The sequence below is a fragment of the Dromiciops gliroides genome, chromosome 2 (assembly GCF_019393635.1).
Source record: "Dromiciops gliroides isolate mDroGli1 chromosome 2, mDroGli1.pri, whole genome shotgun sequence".
Lineage (NCBI taxonomy): Eukaryota > Metazoa > Chordata > Mammalia > Microbiotheria > Microbiotheriidae > Dromiciops > Dromiciops gliroides.
The window spans coordinates 182,120,606-182,143,890 of record NC_057862.1 but is presented as its reverse complement, the minus strand read 5'-3'; the positions used below and the strand labels follow the sequence as shown (position 1 = coordinate 182,143,890).

General features: G+C 34.7%; 1 protein-coding gene across 1 annotated transcript in view; it reads left to right on the top strand.

The window, feature by feature from the left end:
* RYR3 (ryanodine receptor 3) overlaps positions 1-23,285 on the top strand; it is a 681,173-nt gene that overhangs the window by 548,444 nt on the left and 109,444 nt on the right. Inside the window, exons 60-64 of the mRNA XM_043982013.1 lie at positions 5,413-5,534; positions 10,857-10,906; positions 11,327-11,387; positions 12,293-12,531; positions 14,003-14,084. Of these exons, the coding sequence (XP_043837948.1) occupies positions 5,413-5,534; positions 10,857-10,906; positions 11,327-11,387; positions 12,293-12,531; positions 14,003-14,084 (554 nt within the window). The remainder of the gene's footprint in view (positions 1-5,412; positions 5,535-10,856; positions 10,907-11,326; positions 11,388-12,292; positions 12,532-14,002; positions 14,085-23,285) is intronic.

Sequence of the window (23,285 nt, the reverse complement as noted above, 5' to 3'; positions counted from 1 at the left end):
GTAGATGTCAAGGCAGACCCTCTGATTGTAAATCACTTCTAACTCTTTCCAGTGTACCACCAATTATTGACAATTTATTGGCATTGGGATAATTTGGCCATTAAGAATTGCCAGCTAAATTAGTAAATAATGGTACCTTTACAAAACCATAGGTGCCATTTCTCTTCCTCCTATCTGCCTCCCTCAAAGAGCTAACTAGGAGTATAGCTAACTTTTGTATAATAAAGTATTTCCCCTTCCATATGCATGTTTCCTCATCCTGTAGCCGTCTGTTCATATACATTCTGGTTGTGGTGAGTGTCCTCATTCCCTTTGTTGACAAGTTTACTAGACCAGTATATAAGAGGAACACCTATAAACTGAGTATATTTGACATCCTTATGACTAGCATGGAGAGATCTGGACAAAATGCTAGTACAGGAAGTGGATTTAGAAATGACTGAAGGGTGTCAGACTTGAAAATCCTAAAGTCCTAAGGTCCACCAGAGCCTGTTAACCAGGGTTAATTCTTTCAGTAGCAGGGAACAATGGGATTGTACTCTTGTCCCTGTCATGGTGAATATTTTTATAATTTACTGGGATAAATATGCAGATGGCATACTTATCAAATTTACAGGTGGCAAAAAACTAGAAAAGTTCATAGATGGAAGAATCTTGTGCCTTTAAAATCTCAACAGGCAGGGGCAGCTAGGTGGTACAGTGGATAGAGCACTGGCCCTGGAGTCAGGAGGACCTGAGTTCAAATCTGGCCTCAGACACTTGACACCTACTAGCTGTGTGACCCTGGGAAAGTCACTTAACCCTAATTGCCTCACAAAAAAAAAAAATCTCAACAGGCTAACTGTGGGCCAATTATAAGATGAAATTTAGTGAGAATAAATGGAAACTCCAACATCTGTATTTGAAAGATAAACTACACAAGCCCAAAATGGGGGAGAAATGATTAGACAACAGATTTTTATGTTTAAAAGACCTAGAAAATGTGAAGGAAGACCATCTAGCAGTTCTAGATTGCAAATTATATAAAAAAGTGGTAATCATCAAAATAATCTGGTACTGGCTGAGAAATAGAATGGTAGATCAGTGGAATCAATTAGGAGTAAATGACCATAGCAATTGAGTGTCTTAAAAATTCAAAGATCCAAACTTTGGGGACAAAAATTTACTATTTGGTAAAAACTGTTGGGAAAACTGTAAAGCAGTTTGACAGAAACTGGGTATAACCAATATCTTACACTATATATCAAAATAAGATCAAAATGGGCACATGATTTAAACATATAGAGGAGCATGGAATATTTTACCTGTCATAGCTATGGAAGAAGGAAGAATTTATGACCAAACAATAGATAGAGATCATCATGGGATGTAAAATGGATAATTTTGATTATATTAGATTAAAAAGGGTTTGCATAAATAAAACCAGTGCAGCCATAATTAAAAGGAAAGCAGGAAACTGGGGGGGGGGAGGGGAATTACAGCAAGTATCAGATAAGCACCTCATTTCTCAAACAAATAGAGAACTGAGTCAAATTTATAAGAACATGAATCATTCCTCAATTGATAAATGGTTAAAGGATATAAACGGATAGTTTTCAGACAAAGAAATCAAAGCTATCTATAGTCATATTAAAAATCTTCTAAATTACCATTGATTTTTTTGTTGTTTAGTCATGTCAGTCGTGTCTGACTCTTCATGACCCTTTTTAGGGTTTTCTTGGTAATAATACTAAAATAGTTTGCCATTTCCTTCTGCAGCTCATTTTACAGATGAGGAAATTGAGGTAAACAGGATTTAAATGACTTGTCCCAGGGTCAAGCAGTTAGCAGGTATCTAAGGCCGGTTTTGAACTTAGTCTTCCTGACTCCAGGCCTGATGCTGTATCCACTGTGCCACATAGTTGCCTACTATTGATTAGAGAAATGCAAATTAAAACAACTCTGAGGTACCACCTCACACCTGTCATATTGGCTAATAAGAAATAAAAGGAAAATGACAAATGTTAGAGGTGATGTGGGAAAATTGGGATACTGATGCACTGGTGGGATTATGAATTGATCCAACCACTTTGGAACCAATTTAGAATGATGCCCAAAGGGCTCTAACTCTAAAACTGTAGATACCTTTGTCCCAACAGTACCACTACTAGATCTATATCCCAAAGAGAACAAAGAAAAAGTAAAAGTATCTATATGAATAAAAATATTTATAGCAGCTTTTTGTGGGAGCAAAGAGTTGGAAACTGAAGGGATGCCTATCAATTGGAGAATAGCTGAACAAGTTGTGGTATATGACTATGATGGAATACTGTTGTGCTATAAGAAATGACAAGCAGGATGGTTTCAGAAAAACCTGAGAAGACTTATATGAACTGATGCAAAATGAAGTGAGCAGAACCAGAACCGTGTACACAGTAATAGTGATATTGTGTGACAGTCAACTGTGAATGATTTAGCTATTCTCAGAAATACATTAATCTAAGACAATTCTCAAGGACTTACGATGAAAAATGCTATTCATCTCCAGAGAAAGAATGGATGGAGTCTGAACACAGATTGAAGCATACTTTTTTTACTTTATTTTTCTTGGTGGGGAGGGGTGGAGTGGGTCGGTCTGCGTTTTCTTTTGCTACATGGCTAATATGGGAATATGTTTTACATAACTTCACATGCATAATTTATATCAAATTGCTTGCCTTTTCAAGGAGGGGGAGGAAGGAGGGAGGGAACTCAACTCAAAATTTTTTTTAAATGTTGAAAATTGTTTTTACATGTAAGTGAGAAAATAAAATAATGATTTTAAAAGAAAATAGCCAAAGGAATAAAGGATTATTAACTTTAGAAATACATGTTTCTATCAAGTAATAAGGTCAGAATCTGGATTGCAAAGAGTAAGAAGAAAGGAAGTGGAGGAACCAAGTGCAGATAGCTTATTGGTTTTTTTTTTAAGTTTGCAGAGAAAAGGAGCAAATACTATAGGATGAAAGCTTGAGGGACTAGTAGGCTCTAGGGAAGTTTTTTAAGGATTGGGGAGACTTGGGCATATTTAAAGGAAGTAAGGAAGGAACCAGTGGATAGGGAAAGATTAAAGATTTGAGAGAGGGGGGAACCGAGGTTGTAATCTGCTACCAAAGATGAGAAGGTATGAGATCAATGTAATATATAGAGTATTTGATAGAAGGGAGAAGGGCTGCCTCATTGGTCAGGAACTGAGGGAAAGACTAGAGAATAAAGGATGATATTAAGGGGCTTTGAGATTTAAAAAGGAGAGAATTGGCTTCAGTAAAGTAAGAAGCTGGGTCTCAGTTACGGGGGCAAAATGGGAGACTTGAGAAAAGAAGAGATTTGAAGCAGCTTTTGTCAGGAGTAAAATAGGAAATCAATTTAGGATAAATAAGAAAAGTCCCTTTCTGAAATTGAACCCATTATCCTAGTATCCTATAAACCCAATAACATAAACTACTGAGGAATGGACTCCTTCAACAAGGACTCCTGGGAAAACTGGAAAAGTTTGTCAAAAATAGGTCTAAATCAGTCTTACATCATATGCCACAGTAAGTTCCAATTGGATTCTAAGCCTACACATAAAAAGTTACATTATAAAAAAATTAGACGAAAATATATTAAAGTACCTATCACAACTGACTAAGGGAAGAATTCTTAATCAAACAATGAATAGAAGAAAACACAAAAGATGAAAGAAAATTTTGATTATATGAAATTGAAAGCCTTTTGCATAATCAAAATCAGTTCAGCTAGGCTAAAAAGGGAATCTAGACTGAGGGAAAATATCTTTTAGATATCTCTGATAAAAACCGGATAGTCATATAGGACCATCAGCTATTTCCTAATAGATAAGTGATCAAAAAAAAGGAACAACTAATTTTCAAAAGAAGAATTGTATATTATTAATATATGAAGAATTATACCAAATCAGTAATGATAATCATATTAGAAATGTAAAGTAAAACAACATTAAGGTTCTACCTCATACCCAGAAAATTACCAAAGATAAAAGACAAAAATAGTCAGTGCTGATGGACCTACACAATGACAGGCAAGCTAATACGGTGTTATTGAAGGTGTGAATTGTTTTACTCCTGAATTCTGGAAAACTGATTGGAATGTTGCAAAAACATGACTATAATCCATGCCTTTTGACAGTAAGATCCCTCTGTTAAGTATATACCCCAAGAAATTCAGAAAGAACGGTTGAAAATATGCCAATCAGTTAGTCACAAAACTTTTATTAAGTGCCTACTGTGTTCCAGACGCTGACATTCATTCAACCAAGAAGCATTTACTAAGGGGCTACTATGTTCAAGGCAAAGACAAAAATGAGAGAACTTTTAATAAGTTTAACTTCAATGGAGGAGAAAAGATATACATAAACAAGTATATAACAAATAAATACATGGTAATTTCTGGGGGGAGAATTCTGGAAAGATACTAGGAGTTGAAAGAATAGTCAGGAAGAGCCTCATATGTTATATGAGATGAAATTTGAAGGAAACAGTGATACTAAGAAGCAGAGGTGAGGAAGAGAGTATATTTCAGACATGGCAGATCATTCTTTACAAAGATAAGGAGACAAGATATGGAGTATTGTGTGTGAGGAGCAGCAAAAAGCCAATTTACCCTGGAATGCAGAATGCATGAAGACAGTGATGTGAAATAAGCCTGGGAATGCAGAATGTAAAGATTTTAAATGTCAAACAGAGGAATTTATATCGGGTTCTACCAAAGCTTAATGAAAGAAATGGAATGATATTGTTAGACCTGTGATTTAGAAGATGGATTTAAGAGAGATGAGACCTAAGGCAGAGAAACCAAAATGTTAATAACAGCTTTTTTCATGATAACAAAGTGGGTATTCATCAGTAAAGGAATGGCTAAACAAATGGTGGTGCATGGATGTAACAATATTATTATACCACAAAAAATTACAAATATAAGGAATTCAGAGAAACCAGAAGACTAGAATTGTTGCAGAATGAATTCACGAGAACCAGACAAAAGTATATATGACAGTAGTATAAATGGAAGAAACAATAAAACAAAAGTGAATTCAGTGTAATTATAAGGATCTATTGTGGCCCTAGACAGGATGACGACTTGTTATTAATGTATAGGAAGAATTCAGTTAAAGGCTGGACTAGATGGCCTCAAAGGACCAACTCTGAGAGTAGGATTCTGAAATATCTTCGAGCTCTGCATGGATAGATGAGTGAGCACCTGGACTCAACAGTGCGTCTTCTAAGTGTCATCTCAGAAGCTTCCTAGAAATGCAACTCATAGAGTGCTCTAAAGGAGCCTCCCCTTAAATTGAGTTGAAGAACAAATTACTTTTAAAAATAAAGTGAAAATAGTGATTGCTCACTCCCAGAAGTTAACCTGTAACTGATTTTCCAGGTTCTCCTTCCCTTGGTTGACCAGTACTTCACCAATCACTGCCTCTACTTCCTTTCATCCCCACTAAAGCCACTCAGTAGCAGTGGGTATGCCTCTAATAAAGAGAAAGAAATGGTGGCCAGGTGAGTCAGTGTGTAAGGGAAAGTTCACCATGCTCATGTATGTGTGTTTTATTTTAAGACTCAGTTTCTTAAAAACTGAAGAGTAAATCCTTTAGAGAATTTAAGAATAGATTGCTGATTTGATAGTTTGTTGCTAAACTGCACTTTTGGTCTTGTCTTCCTTCTTTTTTCGAAAAAGGCATATGTTAATGTATTCTGTTGGCTATTAAAAAGAAATGCACAGGGGGCAGCTAGGTGGTGCAGTAAATAGAGCACTGGCCCTGGATTCAGGAGTACCTGAGTTCAAATCTGGCCTCAGACACTTAACACTTACTAGCTGTGTGACCCTGGGCAAGTCACTTAACCCCAATTGCCTCACTTAAAAAAAAAAAAAGGAAAGGAAGAAATGCACAGAAGCAAAAGGGATTAGTTTTATGTACTCATCAGTCTTCTTCAAATAATATTTAGCAAAAGCCTGAGATTACTTTGTAACTTTTGTAAATTGTAGCATTTTCAGACTTGCAAAGGGGGAATCTAGTTTTGAGAAAGACTAGGTTTCCATAGGCAAGTGCATTTTTATTAATCCCATTCGTACGATGTCTTTAAAAGCGAAAAGGAAAAATCATCCCTTACTCTTTGGAGTAATCAGTCTCATTCTATTTCCCACAGTCAAGATATTTCATCTGAGAGCCAAGAAGACCTAAGCTGATTTAAGCCTCTGATAGGAAGAAAAATGTTCCTCAAAGCTATATTTTGATATTAGGTCTCAGTGTACACACCTGATTGGTGGCTAACAAAGAAATGAGATGGCACAAATCTAATAGGCAAATTCAGCCATCTACTACATTTTTCTACATTTGTATGGTATAGGAGAAAGTAAAACCTGGGCTTTTCAGCAACAAAGCCTCTAATATAGTAGCACATGAATCCACCCAAAGCACTTATGAATATGTACTGAGTGTAGAGTACTCAGGCCACAAGGCCATCAAGCACCATTAATCATGTAGAGGGAAAAGAGCTTTACAAAAATAATTATTTAAGTTCAATAACAGGTAGGGGAGGAGAATATCCTAATCTAAAGCAAGAGAATCTTAAAATCTATGAATACTTTTCAAATTTGCTAAACATCTTAAGGAGTCTAAATTTCATTAAATATTGAAAATATAAGGGATAAAGTAGAAATTAGAAAGTGAAATAGTTACATAAATCCAAAAAAGAGCAGTTGTGTACATTTATAGAGTTTTCTTATTCCTAAAATATCTCATCTTTTAATTATTTTTTTAATTCAAGGAAATAGATTTTTCAGAGAGCCGCCATTTTCCCCTTTACTGAAATTCTACCTCAAGTCTATTATTTCAGTACATCAAAAAAATTGTGATTTCATCCATGTAGGTACTCCCTCATACATATCTCAAACTTTCCATTCTTAGTAAACAGTCTTCAATGAATCAACAAGTATTTATTAAATGCCTGCTATACATCGAGTGCTGTCCTAGATACTGGAAATCACATACAAAGCATGAAATAATCCTTCTTTGAAGTGAGTTTGCATTCTAATGGAAACAAGTACATATCAAAATATATACATATATGTAGTTAAAATATAAATTTATATACAAATAAAGATAATTGCCAACCTCCTGGGTTTCCCAAACCTAACTAAACTAGACATAAAAAAAAAGACAAAGCATACATCACCCTATGTTCAAAGCCTTTCTAGCTTCCCCTTTCTCCATCGTACCCCAGCTTGTGCTCTGCTACCATAGCCTTTGAGAACCCAGGTTCACATCCCCTATATTGAGACATCAGAGTAGGACTTTACTGGAAATTGTCATACATACATTATCTCCTTTAAGTATCACAACAACTTTAGAAGGTGATTAATATAGGCATTATCCTCATTTTTACGGGTAAGGAAACTAAAGTTGGAGGAGGTTGAACAACTTGCCCATTGTCGTGCAATATCTGAGGTAGATTTGAACTCAGGTATCTCCTGGCTCCTCTAGCACTTTTTCCATTAAAACACACTTGTTTTTCTCCTACTGATTACCCAAATGGGATATCGAAATGCATATATTGAATAAATCCATATTTGCAAACACTTGTTATTCTCACCTCATGCTTCTTTCTGCTCTTTAGGCTAGTAGTTCCTAAATGTTTCTCTTGGTTCCCATTCATTCTTCAGTTTACTTTTGAAGTTGGAAAAACAACCAGGAATTCTTTTAAATTGTGATCTTCAAAACTTTAAGTATTATGAAATTAACCACGAGTAAACAGTAAAATGGAGAGACTCTGGAGCCTGGCAACTCAAGGCTTACAGCAACAGTCCTGTTTAAATCATTCTCCACATAAATAGGAAAAGACTTCAGAGTTTTAGGTCCAAGCTTTGCCTCTTCATTGAGAATGCTTATGGGGCAGCTAGCTGGTACAGTGGATAAAGCACCAGCCTTGAATTCAGGAGGACCTGAGTTCAAAACCGGCCTCAGACCCTTGACACTTACTAGCTGTGTGACCCTTGGCAAGTCACTTAACCCTCACTGCCCCGTGCAAAAAAAAAAAGAGAGAGAGAGAGAGAGAGAGAGAGAATGCTTACAACCCTTAGGATGCCACGAAAGCATTAGAGCCAGGCAACTCAGCCATCTGTGGCCCCAAAACATTATTCTTGTAAGAATTATCTTTAAATACTATTATTGTATTTTGAAATTTAGTTTTTGCACAATTCAGACTCCTATGACCTGTATCCTCAAAGGCAGCCTGCAGTGGTAAATGGAGACCTGAGCTTTCAGTACTAGGAAGTACAAGTCATATTTCAGATACAAAATGTCTGGACAAGTCACTTAACTTCTTGGTGCCTCATGCAGCTCTCTAAAACTATAAGTTAATGAAGAGTTGCTGATAGGCATCAGTAGATAGTTTCTTCTTTGTAGAGTTCCCTACAACAAGGAAATAACAGGTCCAGACCAAAAAAAAACAAAACCTGTAAGCTACTTTATAGAGGAGGAAACCAGAGCTTATTATACTTAAAATGCCACTATTAGTTTGTGGAGAACAAGAACTCTATAGTCAGGTCTTTTTTTTTTTTTTTTTTTTTTTTTTTTGCAGGGCAATGGGGGTTAAGTGACTTGCCCGGGGTCACACAGCTAGTGTCAAGTGTCCGAGGCCGAATTTGAACTCAGGTACTCCTGAATCCAGGGCCAGTGCTTTATCCATTGCGCCACCTAGTTGCCCCCTATAGTCAGGTCTTTTGACCAACCAACCACCCCACCCCTACAACCAAGACTGTTGCTTTAATCATCAAGAATTCTCTTCAGACAGTTTCTCTCAAAAACCAAATACAAAGGAGAAAGAAGCAGAGAATATTTATTTTCTAATTGATATAATACCTGATTTATTTTGATTTATTCTTAATACTTTTAGGTTTATAGCTGTTACTTATTTTCATGGCTAGAATAAATGACTTAAGATGAGATGTTCTGGGCGGAATTTTCCATTAAATATTCGAAGCTAGTAAATGAGACGGAATAAATTTTAAATCTTCTAAACTAAAAAAAAAAATGTTAGGTCTCCAACAACCCTCATTGTTCACACATCTTCATCCAACAAACATGTCTTATGCACCAATTTTAAGAGATGCAATTCTAAATAAGGCAGTCTCTGCAAAGAACTCACAGTCTACTAAGAGAGATAAACCATATGCACAAATAACTGTGAGACAAAATAGAATGTATTAAGTACACAAAAGAAGTACAAACAAAATGCTACTTAAGTTGAGATAGTCCATATAGTAGAAAGATAAATGAATTTGGAGTTGGCAGATTTGTTTTCAATTCTCTGTTTGGCTATTCCTAGCTATATGTCTTTAGGCACGTACTTTTATGTGTTGGAGCCTCAGTTTCCTCATCTATAAAAGGGAATAATGATACTTGCCTTAAATATCTCATGATATTATTGTGAGGCAAATAAAATAATTGTCATAAGGTACTATTTTGTACATCATAAAGTACCATATACATGTGAGCTATTATCAGTGTTTTCATTATCACTTTTATGAAGATGGGAAGTTATTTTTCCAACTGGAAAATCAGGGAAGGCTTTATGTAGGAGATAACATTTAATCAGGGCCTTGAAGGGTGGGTACAATTTCAGCAAATAGAGATGAGATAAATGTACTGAGAAAGCAAAAGCAATAAATAACTGTCCTTCCTTCATAGAGATCTTTCTTGGGAGGAATAGCAGTCATCCCAAGGAGAGAGGGAAGACACCATGAGCATGGCCATGCAGTCTGCCAGTAATTTAATGAGCATCACAAAGCCAGAAAGTAATTTATTTTAAATCTTGTTCTGTCGCACAAAACTTCCCCATCTTTGAATAATAATTCTCATGTATGACCTACCTTTATAATGGTTTATTTTGTGGAGTGATACATAACATATATGTATGCATATGATCTCATTTGATCCTTACAACAACTCTTGCAAAGGAGATGCTATTATCCCCATTTTACAGATAAACAAACTGAGGCTTAGAAAGGTTAAGTGACTTGCCCAGGATCATGCTGCTATTTCAAAGGTGGAAATACAATCCAGATCTTCCTAACTCCAAGTCCAGCACTCTTTTCATAACACCATAAAGCCTTCTAACATAATATTTTTCATTTAAAATGTGTTTTCTTTCACAACTTCATAAAATAAGTAGTGCAAATATTATTAGCCCCAATTTACAGATGAGAGAACTGGTTCAGAAACAAGAAGTGACTTGTCCTTACTCCTTTAATCATTACTCCCCTTGTATTTCATTAAATTCCCACACCCTCTCCCAACTTCACAGTACCAATATGCAAAATTTAAAATGATTTCCCATCTATTACTCCTTAAACTCTTTTAACTTATTCAAGGACCATAATATACCATTACATTTGAATATGTTATAAGAAACACACTGTAGCAAGATGTGATTTAAAATGCTTCAAGATACAGCAATTGTCATCTATATGTTACTTTCTTTTTAAAAAAAATTCATTTCTGTATTCTCTCTCTCCCACCCCCTTCTTCTCCACTGAGAAAGCATTTAAAAACAAAACTTGTTTAAAATACATGTACTCAAGAAAACAAATCCCCACATTGCCTAGATATATTATTTTCAATAAGGTTCGAATTATCCTTTAAATAGCCATTACAGGATAGAAAGAAAATGTCTTTCTGTATATGATACAGAGTATCCTTTGAGGGAGCCACAGAACTCCTTCTCTTCACTCTGTTCTCTCTCTATTGTTGAATGTTGAATTATGAACAATTGTTTAATCTCTCTACCTTTCCTACTCTTTTGCATTCTTCTCTGCTTTAGCCTATTCTGCAAACTTGCTGCTCTTGTTAGACATAGGATTTCCCTCTTTGGTAAGTTCAGTCAAGTATTGATCAAGATGACCCTGCCCTTGTCCCTATAATTATCCTAAACATGCATTTTTCCCCTCTATTTGGTGGCTTTGTTAAATAAACCTGAGGCTTTGAACTGAAATGTCACACATATTTATCATAAGTCTAAAGCATGGATAAATTATTTTTGTCCCCTTAACAACTCCTGTTTTCCACATCAATGAATGTTTTCAGATTTGCTTCTAACACCAATCATAGGAATGGAGACTGAGACTAATAGAATAAATACATCATTTTAAAGCAGAGCCACAGAATTGTATGTATTGGTGCTTAATTACAACAGATTTACAGTGTGCAGACCTTGATTACAGCAAATTGCATTTTAAAGAAAAGCAGAACAATCTATAAAGTCACAGGTGACCCTTTACATTTTCATTCTAGGAAGTGATTCCACTACAATGGTGAGCTGCCTACACATCCTAGCTCAGACACTTGACACAAGGTAAATTTGCCCAATTTTTCCTTTACAGCTTATTAAAGATTGCTTTTCTGCCCTTCTCATTTCATTTACTACCTATGGAGCAAAAGAGATGCCACTGCCTACCTGGGGAAGTCTAAGGAAGGGAAGTGACAGAGGACACATCAAATCATTGAGTGAAAAGACTTCGGAATGCTTTAATTAGTCGTTATGGCCTCAAACCATTTCTGACATTCTTATGCCTTTTTCCTCGTGTAGCCAGGCAAGAGATTGTCTTTTTAAAAATCTAGTTTGTCACATTTTTTCTTCTAATAATCCAATACATCAAAACCCTAAAGCCTCATCAAAATCTGAATTTTAAGGTTGCTTGAAATTGTTATCACTTTCCCAGTTTTTTCCATAAAAACCTACTGTATATACTATATGCAGTATATACCTACTGTGTATACTACTCTATAGTTTCTGATTAATATTTTTGCTGGTCAGTCCAAAGGGCTCTTACTATGACAATTAGGGTATTTCATGATGAGTTTCAGGGAGGCCTTTTCTTAAGCCCTTGCTTATAGAAGCATGCAAATAAATATAACTTTCCCTTAAGCTAGTAAATATATAATCAAAGCTAATTTCCTGCTCATCCTGTTCATTTGGGGAGATCTCAACATTTATTCTTATCACCTAGCCATTGTGCTATGACTAGGTAAGCAGTTAATAAATATATATTGAGTTGAATTGCTTAATTTGAAGGTATAGTTATCACTCTTAATATTTAACTATTCTCACCAAACCCAATATACCATATCCTGGGGACTGGAAAATCAAATGTCTGCCAAAAACGCATTCCAACCCACCGTTTGAAACACCAGTTATCAGTGTACAGTTGAATAAAAGTTCATATTAAAATTCTAATTATGACCATTTTATATTTACAGAACAGTAATGAAATCAGGATCAGAGCTTGTAAAGGCTGGGTTACGTGCATTCTTTGAAAATGCTGCAGAAGATTTGGAGAAGACGTCAGAAAACTTAAAACTTGGGAAGTTCACCCATTCCCGAACACAGATTAAAGGTGTCTCTCAAAATATCAATTATACCACAGTGGCTCTTTTACCTATATTGACCTCCATCTATGAGCATGTTGCTCAGCATCAGTTTGGAGTGGATTTACTCTGTAAGTTAATTTTTTTTTAATTGTCATTGATTTGAAAGGACTTCGCAGAGTTATAGCTTCACATATGGCCACAGGAAACAAATGTTCCTTTCATTCACTCTAGGACCCCAAAGACTCAGATCCGATTAAGAAGAATTCCTATCTTTAAAAAATAAAAATTTACTTAAAGATTAAAATGTATACAGAATAGAGAAAATACTTAACATATCCCACAGCTTCCTGATCATTTTCTCTTGTCCAAAATATTAGTCATTCCTTAAATAGTCTCTCCCAAGTATCGAGTTATTTAATTTCAAAAGTTATTTTATGGGCCTAGGAGATATGAGCACCCCAAAACTTTATATAATTAGTTGCCTGATGTTCATAACTCTGGTTTTTCTGTTTATATCCCTGATGAACATTTTGAAAACCAGATATAAGAAAAGTTGCAAAAGTGTCTAGATACTTTAGCTTTTTTTATTGAGACAAAGCTCTCTGGTGAAAAAATGTGGTAGGTGTTACTTGATTATTTTTTACAAGCTACCATGTGTAGATACTATGTTGCAACCATTTTTTAAAGTTTTACTAAGAAAATCATGTCTGTGTTTTAACCAACTAGTTGTAGATATCTAAGATCTACTTGACCCCGGAACAACTAAAATTTTTTGTTTGGTAAAAAAAAAAAATTCAGATAGGTCATGTACCCTGAATAAATTAATTTTTCATTTTTTATGAGCTTTGTTGAAATTATATTGACATACTGTTAGAGGCAAGCAGTAATTTTAAAAATATAGCAGTATATTGATACAATAAGTTTGTTTATAATTTTTTAAAAATGCAATCTCTAAAAAATACACTATCAGAAATCAGATTTCCCCCTTTGGAAATACTGTGTGATCAATATAAGAGTAAGTGAATCATAGATTTGACTCACTTTCAAGAATCACAAATTTAGGTTAACAAGGGTTGTATGTAGAACATGAAGAAGAATTGTCTATGTATGAAGAAAATAGAGAAGGATGAAGGTAACATAGCTGTTCTGTGTGAATTAGGAAGCTAATTTTTCAGGCTCCATTGTACTAATAGCCTCATTGTGTTAGAACCTCAGAAAGAGGAAATTTCAATATGGCATCTCACTCTAGTATGAAGGTTTTACAAATTAAGAAGGCTTCAGATTAGATGTAACTCTTCTCAGCGTATCAGTGCTGCCACATATAGAGTATGTAGAGTCATGGCCCCATAAAGTAACCCTGGCCCTAAATTGAAGTGGCCAAAATCTCAGCTCAGACTTTCTCTAATGCCTTCTCTTGTGACTTTAGTAACTGATGTGTGAAAAAATGAAAAGGATCTGTAAAATATCTATTAAATACCTTTTGCTTTTAGTTGAATCCCTCAATATAAAACAACTTTTATTCATTCAAGGACTTCATTCGATGTGCAGGTGGTGACACCAACATTGATGCAAACAAGTGACAGCTGTTCTTTGTTTCAGTGAGTGATGTGCAGATTTCATGCTACCATATTCTATGCAGCCTCTACTCCCTTGGGACAGGAAAAAACATCTATGTTGAAAGGTAATTAATGAGCAGAAGCAGAAAATTAATCACATTGGGAAAATGTTATTTTTTTTTGGCTGTACACAAAAATATGTTTTATTCTATACTTTATTATTATTTTTTTTACATATAAGGTATTTTATTTTTTCCATTACATGTAAAGATAGTTCTAAACTTTTGTTTATACAAGCTTTACAATTTCAGATTTTTCTCCCTCCCTCCCCCCTCCCCTGACAGCAGGTAATCTGATATAGGTTATATCTATATATCTACATACATATACATATATATAGATATAGATATAGATATACACATAATAACATTAATCCTATTTCTGCATTAGTCCTGTTATAAGAGAAAAAAATCAGAGCAATGATGAAAAACCTCAAAAATAGAAAAAAAAAACAACAGCACCAAAAACAAAAGAGATAGTATGGTTCATTCAGCATCTATACTCCACAGTACTTTTTTTTTTTTCTTGGATTTGGAGATCCTCTTCTATCATGAGTTCCCTGGAACTCTTCTGTACCATTGCATTGGTGGGAAGAATATAGTCCATCACAGTAGATCAATACTCAATGTTGATGATACTGTGTACAGTGTTCTGGTTCTGCTCATCTCACTCATCATCAGCTCATGCAAGACCCTCCAGGTTTCTCTGAACTCCTCCTACTCATCATTTCTTACAGCACAATAGTATTCCATTGTATTCATATACCACAACTTGTCCAGCCATTCCCCAATTGATGGGCATCCCCTCAACTTCCAATTCCTTGCCACCACATAAAGAGCAGCTATAAATATTTTTGTACATGTGGGTCCCTTTCCCCTTTCCATGATTTCTTTGGGAAAAAGACCTAAAAGTGGTATTGCTGGGTCAAAGGGTATGCACAGCTTTATCGCCCTTTGGGCATAATTCCAAATTGCTCTCCAGAATGGTTGAATCAGTTTACAGCTCCACCAACAATGAATTAGTGTTCCAAGAAAATGTTATTTTTTAATGAGAGAAAAACTTTTCCTTTTAGGAAAATATAAATAGTCACCAAAATGGAACAGTGACTTTGAATCTAAGTTCCCTAGAATATTAGTCATATTATCTACAAAACAGATGAAATTAGTATGATTTATGACTTTTAGACTTTTAAGGATAGACTTCTCTAGAGGAACTCTGTGGCATAGCTTAATCATATTTTCAACTAAAATGACTTGAAAATTTTCCAGCTCCTCATCAGTCATAACTTTCAAATAGTTTTTGGGCTTCTTGTTAGATAAATTTGCTGAAAAAATGCCAGGGTTATGGGGCAGCTAGGTGGCGCAGTGGATAGAGCACTGGCCCTGGAGTCAGGAGTACCTGAGTTCAAATCCGGCCTCAGACACTTAACACTTACTAGCTGTGTGAACCTGGGCAAGTCACTTAACCCCAATTGCCTCACTAAAAAAAAAAAAAATGCCAGGGTTATAAGGCAGTTGTTCTCACATTTAATGAGTTTCAATATGACATAGCCCTGGACTTCCTACTTTCAGCTCTCAACCTATTTGGGATTTCTAGCAGTTTCATGTTTCATTTTATTAGTGAACAGTTTTGGATCCAAACAAGCCTTTTTACAGAAGTGTCTGAGTTCCAGATTTCTCTTTCTAACCTTCATATACTTAGTGACAGCCCTTTTGTCATGAAATATTTTTTTTGACAATAAATTCCACATGATCTGATAGTCTTAAAATCTTAGGTGGTGCAGTGGATAAAGCACCAGCCCTGGATCCAGGAGGACCTAAGTTCAAATCCAGCCTCAGACACTTGACTCTTACTAGCCATGTGACCCTGGGCAAGTCACTTAACCCTCATTGCCTGGCCAAAAAACAAACCAAAAAAATCTTGTAGAGAATGTGAAATGACATAAACTCAAAGTCTGAGCTAGAAGATTTATTTGCATTTCCTCTGTTTCTGATATTTTTTCCTGTTTCATTTCTTCAAAAGAAACAATCAAGAGCTTGTTTTGTGCTCTAGGATGACTTTATCCTAACAATCTCTTAATTTTTTTCCTCCTCTAATATCTTGTTTCTTTTAACTGTATTATATAAAAATAGGTAAATGAGCAAATCTCTCTTTATCTGAAGCTGTATAAATCTTAGGCCTGGTATTTCAGTCAAAGCAGTAGTACCATCTAAGTCATGACTGTTCAATTCACCAAACATTTTAAGCACCTATATGTGCAAGTTGCCTGGAAAAAGTAAACTTGATAAAGGATCTAGTCTCAGGGGGAGCTAGGTGGCACAATGGTTAAAGCACTGGCCCTGGATTCAGGAGGACCTGAGTTCAAATCCGGCCTCAGACACTTGACACTTCCTAGCTGTATGACCCTGGGCAAGTCACTTAACCCTCATTGCCCCACAAATTTTTTTTAATTTAAAAAAATTAAAAGGATCTAGTCTCAAAGAGCTTATAAGCTAATGGAGGGCAGGACAAATATACCAATAATTATTATACAATAAAGACAATTAAGAAGAGATATGGGTAATGTGTTATGGAAATTTTGTCCTTAAATGACAACTGTCTTTCAAACATTTTGCATCAAAGCAACAGAGAATATCTGAAAACATATATAGTAATTGTGATGAGCTAAAGTCATATATTGCTCTTGAAGTCATATCTTCTTGAAGTTGAACTGTAGTTAGAAAATGTTTGTTTCATTCTTCTTTTCAACCAATTATTACTTAATATTTTCTCAACCTTTTCTTTCTGGTGATGAACTGTTTGTCATTAAAGAACCAGCCAAGCTAAACCCAACAAAGTTCATCACCAGGTTGGCCTGGAGGGTGATAAATTTTGAGGCCACAGAAAATTATGACCACCTTCAAAGTTATTGAGGGATTATAGTCTGGCTTGGTAAAGGGACTAACTACACTTGGGAAATCATAAGCTCTTGAATTATTACAGGTGTGTTGTATTTCTATTCCCAGAAATTATACATATGTGTGTATGAGTGTTATGATAGCTACATAGATAGACATACGGATGAATGGATGGAAGGATGGATAGAATCATTTGTTTTTCACAAAGGAATGAAGTATGTTCCTTTTCTTGGAAGGTATATTTTTAAGGTATGTTTTAAAATGTCAGACTAGAAAGGATCTGCTCTCTGTGGGACATTTCATATTCTACTAGGACTGTTAACACCAATGAATTCTACTTCATGGTATTTGATTTCAAGCCCTGAAGACCCTTATTTCCCCAACAAAGCTGTTGTTTCATTAGTCTAGTTTTTATTGTAGTCTCTCAGAGATAATGACAACTAAGCAATGGAGGATTTTGAATCCTGGGTTACAATCTAATTCTACCAACAATTGACTCAAAAGCAGTAAGCAAACCACTTAATGTTTTAAACTCCAGTGAGAAGTCAGGTGGACTTTGAATTTTATAAAGATTCCAGACACCACAGTATTGGCTGAAAAGAAAGGGGAAAAAAGGGGCAGCTAGGTGGCGCAGTGGATAAAGCACCGGCCCTGGATTCAGGAGAACCTGAGTTCAAATATGACCTCAGACACTTGACACTTAATAGCTATGTGACCCTGGGCAAGTCACTTAACCCTCATTGCCCCCACCAAAAAAAAGGGGGGAAAAGTCACTGAAATTTCCTGAGTAAGAAATATCCTATAAAGGTACAGTGGGAATCCCAGAGTCTATCATGAAACTCATAAACTAAGGTTTCAGAGAAGAATGCAGATTTTTGTGTTGGGAATTAAGAAGATTTATAATTGTTCCTGCTCAGCTCTGCATTTTATTGCCCTAGTTCCCTTCAAAACTCAGGCAACGTGCTATTTCCTTCAATAGGCCTTTCCCAATCCCAGCAGTTGTGAGGGCTCCCCCCAAAAATACTTTCTCTTTACTTTGTGAGAGATTAAGATCTGTAGGTGTATGTATGTATACACACATACACACACACACACACACACATATATATATATATATATATATATATATACATACATACACACACATTCAGTTCCCTCCCCCGTTACAATGTGAGCTTCCTGAGAGTTGGGACTGATTGGTTTTTGTGTTTCTCTTCCCAGTGCCTAATACTATGCCAAGTACATGTATAACTGTTGCAATAAAATTTTTCTGAATTTAATTGTTCTATGATTTGTAGACACGTAGCATCATTGAGAGAGTCTTAGTGTTTACAGGGTGATGTTATTAATTTGGATTTTTTTCTTCACTTTTAAAATTATTAAAATGGGGATCTTATAGGAAAATCCCCTTGAGAGAGAGTGATAACGGTTTTTCTATAAGTTTTATCACTCTCAACACAAGGGGAAAGAGTGAAGAGAGAAATGCATGGGAGTGGGGAAAGATAACAAAGTGCAGTATAAGAGCAAATTATTAAAATAGAATATCAGTGCATGAAATATAAACCTGAACTGAAAGACAGAGGCAGTCATGACAGGGAAGAGAAGTGACAGAATTGGAGCAATAGGCAGGGACGTTTTCACACACTTATTTTTTTAAAGACTAGATTTGGAAGTAGAGAAATTAATGAAGAGGGCATGCCACTTGTCAAGGCAAGAGACAACTGAAGTAGAAATTAAAAGTTCTTCCATCAATCCACATTGATTAATTAGCTACAGTGGACAAAATGCTGCACTAGATACTATGTGAGTTATAAAGAAAGGTGAAAACAAACTCCCTATTGTAGAAAATGTTATAAATCTATTGATAAACTTCAACCTAGTAATATAAATGAATCTGTTTATACATTTCATGGCTTTGATCCTCAACCTGGCTAGCACCTATAGTTACATCTAATGAAAAAAGAAAAAATATAACTTAAGGCTTTATATGTAGCCTAGAAATTTGTGCCACCATCTCCCAATACCCTCTTGCAAAATAAACATTATCGTTTACCTATAGTTCAAAATATTTAGGTAGCAGGGTGCATTCAGATTGGTATTTTAAGGAAAGAAACACTCACTGGCAGGCATCTGTGTTTTATTTTAATAAAAAATGTAATAAATAGGTCAAAAGTACAATTATTTATCTCCCTTTCCCTACCAACTAATTAGCATCACCTTTTGTGTCCTCTAGAAAATTCCCTTGTTGAGGATGGTAAGCCTTAGGATATTGTCAGTAATGAATGCCAGAGATTCCAAGGTCCATTACCCTTAAGATCAATACATTAGTTAAGCTCTTTAATTTAAAAGTTCATTCTTTCCTCCTATTTTTTCTGTATCCTTTTGCTTTCACTTCCCCACAAATGGTGTTGATGGTATAAGATTCTGTTTCTAGAACCACAATTTTTATTTTCATCATGATCTTAATGGCAAAATGTATTTTACATTGTAATAATTTCATGCAGATGCTTAACTAATATGTCAGTTGCTCTGACAAGGAGAACAAAAAAAAAAACTTAAAAACACTTCCGAATCTGTAAATAATTCAGTTACTTGCCAAATGGCAAGATATGATATCCAAAGACATCACAGGTTTGGAAGGTAAACTCATTTCAAAAATCATATAGAGGAGAATGGAAGATTATGAGCAGCATCATGTCATCAAATGGAGAAGTAGTAGATGGTAAAAACCAGTTTGAAGAAAGTTGGGTAAGAGTTATAACTGCACAGAGTCATCTTTAGGGCCTTTGAGGATGAAAATAGACGAAAAAAAAACAAAAAATGGGAAATATCTACAGAAATGTTTATAATAGATTCTTTTGACAGTCAAGAATGTAGAGTCATCATAGTTGAACCTTAATATCACAATCCCAGAAGTACTTATAGTATAAGTAGAAATGGCATTAAAGAGAACAAAATGGAAAAAACAGCTGAATTTGACATATATTGAGATCAGTACTGGAGGTTAGGCTTTGGAGGGATTGATTCACAAAGTATCTAAAGAGTAAGGTAAGATACCAAGAGCAAGGTAAAAATCTCAGACCTCAATAATACTTTCCCCCAATCCCACCAAAAAAAGATGACCAAGAGAACCTCAACAGATTCCAACATATACACACATGCTTTCTGATGTGAATAAACATTTTATGAGAATAACCTACACGTGTATTGAGGGTATTCTTTATTGGGAGTACTAATACTGAAGAACCAGGCTTTTAAAAATGAAGTTCCACAGTAGACCACAACTTTACCATCATGAAATTGACTGAAAGATGAGGGGAATATAATATCCCATTGTGCTTATTATTGATCGATAGATTAATTTTAAAAAAGCATTTGACTCAGAGCCATCTTCAAGGCTCTCTTCTAGTGAAGTGTCTCCCATGCATATATCAGAATTGAGTAAGATTCAATGAAAGATAATGGTATAAACTTGTTTGACAGCTCTTTGATTATTAGCATCAGGTGAGGCTTAAAACAGGTAGGAAAGGCCCCACAGTTTTAATATTTTTCTCAATTGTATCCAGTGTATTGTTGTGGTATGAGGATTGCCCTTTTATAAGTCTTTTGGCTCAAAAGCTATCACTCCTCTCCCTAAGGTTCCTTTTGATGAGGTTGTAGGGTTTTGTTGTTGTTGTTGTTGTTGTTGTTGTTGTTGGGAGGTTTTTTTGCTATTTTTAAAGATCGTCTCTCTGTCTCTTTCTCTCTGCCCCACACTTTGTTTCTCTCCCCTTCTGTTTATCAGAGACACTTGCTGTAAAAATTTTTCCACAGCTTTCTTCTTTCATTCTAATCTTGGCTTAGTTGGTTTTGTTTGTGCAAAACCTGCTTGATTTAATATAATCCAAATTCTCCATTTTATATTTTCATAATGTCCTATCCCTTCTTTGGTCATAAATTCTTTCCTTATCCATAGATGTGACAAGTAAACTATTCCATGCTCACCTAATTTGCAAATGGTATCACCCTTTATGTCTCAGTTATGTACCCATTTTGACCTTATCATGGTATACGGTGTGAGATGTTGGTCTATACCTAATTTCTGCCTAACTGCTTTACAGTTTTCCCAGAAGTTTTTGTCAAATAATGAGTTCTTCTCCTAAAAGCGTGGATCTTTGGGTTTATCACTAGATTACTGTGATCATTTACTACTGTGTATTTTGTACCTAATCTCATCCACCACTCTATTTCTTAGCCAATACTAAATTGTTTTGATGATTGCAATGTTGTAATACAGTTTGAGTTCTAGTACAACTAGATCACCTTGCTTCACTTTTTTCCCATTAATTCTTTTGATATTCTTGACTTTTTGTTCTTCCAGAATTTTATTACTTTTTTCTACCTCTATAAAATAATCTTTGGGTAGTTTTCTCCGTATTGCACTGAAAAAGTAAATTAATTTAGGGAGAATTGTCATTTTTCTAGTTTTTTAGATCTGACTCTATTTGTGTGAAAAGTGTTTTGTAATTGTGTTTATATAGTTCCTAGGTTTGTCTTGGCAGGTAGACTCCTACATATTTTATATTGTCTAATATTCTTTTAAGTGGCATTTCACTTTCTATCTCTTGCTGTTGGACTTTGTTGGTAATATATGGAAATTCTGGTGTTTTATGTGGGTTTATTTCATATCCTGCAACTTTGTTAAAATTGCTATTTATGTCAACTAGTTTTTTAGTTGATTATGTGGGATTGTCTAAGTATACCATCATATCATCTGCAAAGAGTGATAGTTTTGTTTCCTCATCACTTATTCTAATTCCTTAGATTATTTTTCTTCTCTTTTTGCCATAGCTACCATTTCTAATACAATATTGAATAAAAGTGATGGTAATAGGCATCCTTGCTTCACCCCTTATCTTATTGGGAAGGCTTCTACATTATCCTCATGATAGAAAATGCTTGTTGGTGGCTTTAGAAAGATATTTCTTATTAAAGGAAAGCTCTGTTTATTCCTGTGCTCTCTAGTGTGTTTAATAAGAAAGGGTGTTGTATTTTGGCAAAAAATTTTTCTGCATCTATTGAGATAATCATATGATTTCTATTGGTTTTGTTACTGATATGGTCAATTGTGCTGATAGTTTTCCTAATACTGAACCAGCCCTACATTCCTGGTATAAATCCTGCTTGGTCATAGTATATGATCCTTGTGATATATTGCTGCAATCTCCTTGTTACTGTTTTTTGCATCAATATTCATTAGAGAAATTGGTCTATAATTTTCTTCCTCTGTTTATACTCTTCCCAGTTTAGGTGTCAGCATATTTGTGTCATAAAAGGAATTTGGTAGAATTCCTTTGCCAATTTTTCTAAATACTTTATTTAGTGTTGGAATTAATTGTTTTTAAAACATTTGGTATTCCAAAAAAAATATTTGGTATAATTCACTTGTGAATACATCTGATCCAGGGGATTTTTCTTAGGTAGTTCATTGATGGCCTGTTTAAGATGGAATTATTTAAGCGTTCTATTTCATCTTTTGTTAATCTTATATTTATGTAAATATTTATCCATTTCACTTAGATTATCAGATTTATTGACATATAATTGGGCAAAATAGCTCCTAATAATTGCTTTAATTACTTATTTTGTGGTGAATTTACCCTTTTCATTTTTGATATTCATAGTTTGATTTTCTTCTTTTTTAATCAAATTAACCAATGGTTTATCTTTTTTATTAGTTTTTTTCATAAAACCAGCCTCTAGATTTATTTATTAATTCAATGGGTTTTTTTACTTTCACTTTTATTAATCTTTCCTTTGATTTTCTGGATTTCCAATTTGGTATTATAATTAGAAATGCGTAATTTGTTCTTTATATAGTTTTTTTAAGTTTCATGCCCAATTCATTGATCTGCTCTTTTTCTGTTTTATTGATATAAGTGTTTAGAGATATAAATTTTCCCCTAAGTACTGCTTTGGCTACATCGCATAAATTTTGGTATGTTGTCATTGTTAGTCTTTTTAAGGGAATTACTGATTGTTGCTGTGAATTTATTCTTTAGGATTAGTTATTTAGTTCCCAATTAATTTTTAATCTATGTTTCTACAATTTTTATTTAATGTAATATTTATTGCATTATGATCTGAAAAGGATGCATTTCAAATTTCTGCTTTTCTACATTTGGTTGTGAGGTTTTTATGTTCTAATATGTAATCAATTTTTGTGTAGGTACCATGTACCTCTATGAAAAGTATATTCCTTTCGATTCCATTCAGTTTTTTCCAAAAATATATTTACTTTTTCTAAAATTCTATTCACCTCCTTAACTTCTTGTTTATTTTTTGCTTATATTTATCTAGTTCTGAGAAGGGAAAGTTGAGGTTGCTACC